General features: G+C 36.1%; 1 protein-coding gene across 1 annotated transcript; it reads left to right on the top strand.

Moving 5' to 3' along the window:
- Positions 1–1,749: 1,749 nt before the first annotated feature.
- LOC116163765 (WD repeat-containing protein 48 homolog) lies at positions 1,750–3,871 on the top strand. The gene is made up of 4 exons (XM_031477869.1): positions 1,750–1,909; positions 1,963–2,167; positions 2,216–2,428; positions 2,479–3,871. Exons 1-4 carry the CDS (start codon positions 1,862–1,864, stop codon positions 2,778–2,780), a joined length of 768 nt encoding a protein of 255 aa, XP_031333729.1. The 5' UTR covers positions 1,750–1,861; the 3' UTR covers positions 2,781–3,871.
- Positions 3,872–3,902: the final 31 nt, after the last annotated feature.

Below are 3,902 nucleotides of genomic sequence, written 5' to 3'. Positions count from 1 at the left end.
TTTTACCTAAAAAAAGGACCAACTTTATTTTGAGCGTAACTCACTTAGTTTTGATGCTAGGAACTTTTCTTAAAAACAAAAAGAAAGGTGTTTTCAAAGTATAAGTATTAAGTATTCATAAGTTTTCCCCGAAAAGTGCTTCATTTTTTTGTTATTTCACGTTGAAGTACTCGATTTGGAATTTGACGAATGAGAACCTATACTTTTCATGAGCTACAACTTTGCTTCTACTGGGTCTACAGACTTCATATATAGACAGTTTCCTAGCGTGTTGTTCACTCTATATCCTTGATTTTAAAGATATATAAGAACTGGCAATTCTTGCTATGGGTTTTCAGAAGCGTAAATTGTTCATTAAATTAAAGGTGATGTCCAAAATATAATTGTCCGATAGATTTTCTGGTACGATTATGGCGCCGTTCGTAATTAAAAATGCTACTCAATACAGTATGTACTTTTTTTACGGCACAATTAAGTTGATGATTTCTCCGAAACGAAACGTGGTATTGAAATTATCTCAACAGTGTCTAGTAGAACTCTTGTAATGAGAAAGTGTTTTTTCTAGCATATCTTCGGAAGTAATGGGAATCACTGTATACAATGCTATTCATTTAGAAGTAGACAGACATTTCCTATGTCTAGTTTTAAATGACAAAAACTGCTGAAGAACGCCTTATTTTATACAACTAAAATAACTGCTTAAAACAAATGAAAATTTTGCTGTCATATCAATTAATTGAAATATTATTGCTTCCGTATTTTTATTTTCGTTCGTGTGCGATATATTCAACTGGAGAAAAACTTGATATTGTCAATTGGTATCGGGCCGGTAATAGTTTAAGGAGCGTAAGAGACTTATTTTCTGTGTTGATTACTTTAAAATTAGTAGTTATTGAAATGCCATCCACGTAAACAAGAAAAAGAATCCCATATGATACTTGAGGGAAATAGCGACCTAAAAGCACACTATTTACTGTCGTTTTTATTAAAATCTAAAATGACAATGCAACATGCGTGCGCATGTTATTTATGTTTCATAAAATTAGGTGTCTTTCAATAGTACTTTTATCATTTAAAAGTAGACATAGGAAATCCCTATGTCTACTTCTAAATGAATAGCTCTGTATGTAATAGGAAGAACAAAGAGTCACATTTTCCTACGTTGATCAAATATATGTTTGTCTAATAATCTCTAAAGGAATAGTTGGCGGTCACCTCACGGCGCCTCTTTTATATATCAGGTACCTAGAGCTATTGGCATTCGCCACTACTTGTGGTTATATATATCGCGGCCTTGGCTTTGCGAAAGGTCTTTCTAAACTCATTTCAATCGGCACGTGCAACGGTTTCTTGTTCTCCAGCTCTTCAACTCGTCCATCGAAGGCGATTTCCTCTCATTTCTGGACGAGTATTTGGAATAATTAACTCGGCAACTGTTTCAATTTGGTTTTTTTAAAGCCAGAATAGATTTAAGTGATCCTTGATGAACCCCGAGTCATTAAAATCGCATTAGATCGACGTGAAGGCCATGCTAAAGACTACTATTGCCATCCCGCTCACGACGGCTAATCTAGCTCTGTAACGAAAGATACAAGAAACGTTTTTCGTTCTTGTATGCACCACAAATTGATTGATATATATGTAGTTTTTGAGATTTAGTTTGGGGGCGCTTATGTTGAGGTGTAAATCAGGCCTTAGACGAAATCTCTGTGTAAACCTATCTTAACGTAATCGAGCAGCTGAATTTGACATTTGACAGATGACAAATGTTTATTATGAACCATTAACAAGTTGTTTATATTGTTCATAAATTTTGTATTGTCTATTTATTTGTATTTGACCATGTACAGTAATTATTAGCATGGCGAATCTCAAAGCCGGTGGGCCAACAAATCGGAAGAAAGTCCAAGTAAGTTCCCTCATATTGTGTATGGCAACTTTTAAATGAATGCAACTTGAAAGGTATCGATGGTAATATGCGAAGCCGAAGAAAAAAAGCACCGGTCCGGCGTTAACGCCCTACAGTTTGATGCAAGCCTTTCCCGTTTGTTTTCGGCCGGCCGTGACAGTATTGTTAGAGTATACGAGCAGGAACGATACCTACAAAGTATGGAGCATCACACTGACTGGGTTAACGACATTGTGCTTTGTTGTAATGGAAGGAATTGTAAGTGTGCTGACCTGGTGACTAAAACAACAGTAGATCTCCTTTTAGTAATATCAGCCAGTTCAGATACGACCGTTAAAGTTTGGAATGCGCACAAAGGTTTCTGTATGTCGACGCTTCGCACCCACAAAGACTACGTAAAGGCTTTGGCGTACGCAAAGGACCGTGAGCAGGTAGCATCGGCTGGTCTCGATAAGTCAATTTACTTGTGGGATGTGACCACCTTAACTGCACTTACAGCTAGTAATAATACAGTAACTAGTAAGTGGTTGTGGTGGTTGCGAATTAAATGTGTTGATAAAGTATTTAAGCTTCTAGTCTGGTGGGAAATAAGGAATCTATCTATAGTTTAGCCATGAATCCCTCTGGTAGTGTGATCGTTAGCGGGTCAACTGAGAAAGCTTTAAGATTTTGGGATCCTAGAACGTGCGCGAAATTGTTTAAACTTAAAGGTGGGTATACAAAACTTTCGTTTCTCGAGATAGACGTCACTGTGGTAAACATTGGCTGCTTTCACATTTACAGCTTATTGTTAGTAAGGGGCCATGTCTTGTCAATGCAAGAGGAATTCCTTAGTTTTGAGTCGGTTTCTCAATTAATAAGTAATTTTTAAGGGTAATGCTATCAACTATGCTTGAAATGTCACCTGAACCAAGGGTTTGTAAGTGCTTCCTTTCTATAGGTGTTCTGTTTTGATCTGGGAACCTTTCCTAGCATCTGGACTCTCTGTAAACAAAGGGAGGAACAATTGCGCTCTGGAATATTCACCCTTATCCTTTCTTCTCCTATTCATTGCAAGTTCATTTTCTTGAGATCATTTGGGAGTCAGTTTCCCCTTCCTCTTGCAGTTGCATACTTTTTAAGACAGAATTTACCAGGGTAGGGTAAATTTTGATGGGCACGCTATTTAGCCCACTTACGAAGCACGATATTGACATACAGTTATGGATTTGTAATCAGTTTAATATAATAGGATTTTCCTTAGTTTGCGCGCACGTCATTGGTGTATTATGACGTCATCACTAAGTATGTTTACATAGCATCATGCTGTCAATGGAAGAAAATGCGTATGTAGGCAGCCATACAGGCAGTGCTGCATTGTGGGTAGGGTACCCATTACATCAACCACTTCTGTTAACTAATTACTTCGCTAATTACTAAAAAATGTTTATTTGTAACACATTGTCTATGTCGCGATCTTTTATACTAGGACATTATTATTTGGACGTAAAGGAAAAATTAAAAAAAGTCATTGAAGTATGTTGTCAGGCGCCATATCGTATATAATTGCATATAAATATATAGCTACCTCTGGAGTTCCTCAAGGTTCTAACTTGGGTCCTCTATTATTCCTCATATTTATTAATGATTTATGTGAAGTAATATCCTCGAATGTACTACTATTTGCTGATGATGTAAAAATCTACTCATCAATTTATACAATTTCTGATTGATTGGTGTCTAATTAATAAATTACAATTAAATATAGACAAATGCAAATCTATGTCGGTAACGAGAAAAGTACATAAAATTGATTACAAGTATACCGTGAATTGTATTACTTTATCCCAATGTATACGTACTCGCGATCTGGGAGTGTTATTTGATAAAGATTTGTCATTCAATGATCATGTTACAGAATCTGTTGCTTCTGCGTACAAAATGTTAGGCTTTGTAATAAGAAGCACAAGAGACTTCCATAATATAGATGTTATAAAGCTTTTGTATTTTACCT

The sequence above is a fragment of the Photinus pyralis genome, unplaced genomic scaffold (assembly GCF_008802855.1).
Source record: "Photinus pyralis isolate 1611_PpyrPB1 unplaced genomic scaffold, Ppyr1.3 Ppyr1.4_LG2, whole genome shotgun sequence".
Taxonomy (NCBI): domain Eukaryota; kingdom Metazoa; phylum Arthropoda; class Insecta; order Coleoptera; family Lampyridae; genus Photinus; species Photinus pyralis.
This window is presented reverse-complemented; position numbering and strand designations above follow the sequence as displayed.

Bases quoted from the DNA above. Each gene is read 5' to 3' on its own strand.
- LOC116163765 (XM_031477869.1), top strand. From the start codon at position 1,862: ATGGCGAATCTCAAAGCCGGTGGGCCAACAAATCGGAAGAAAGTCCAA. The intron at 1,910-1,962 runs GTAAGTTCCCTC...GCAACTTGAAAG, and splicing joins CAAATCGGAAGAAAGTCCAA to GTATCGATGGTAATATGCGA. The intron at 2,429-2,478 runs GTAAGTGGTTGT...AAAGTATTTAAG, and splicing joins TAGTAATAATACAGTAACTA to CTTCTAGTCTGGTGGGAAAT.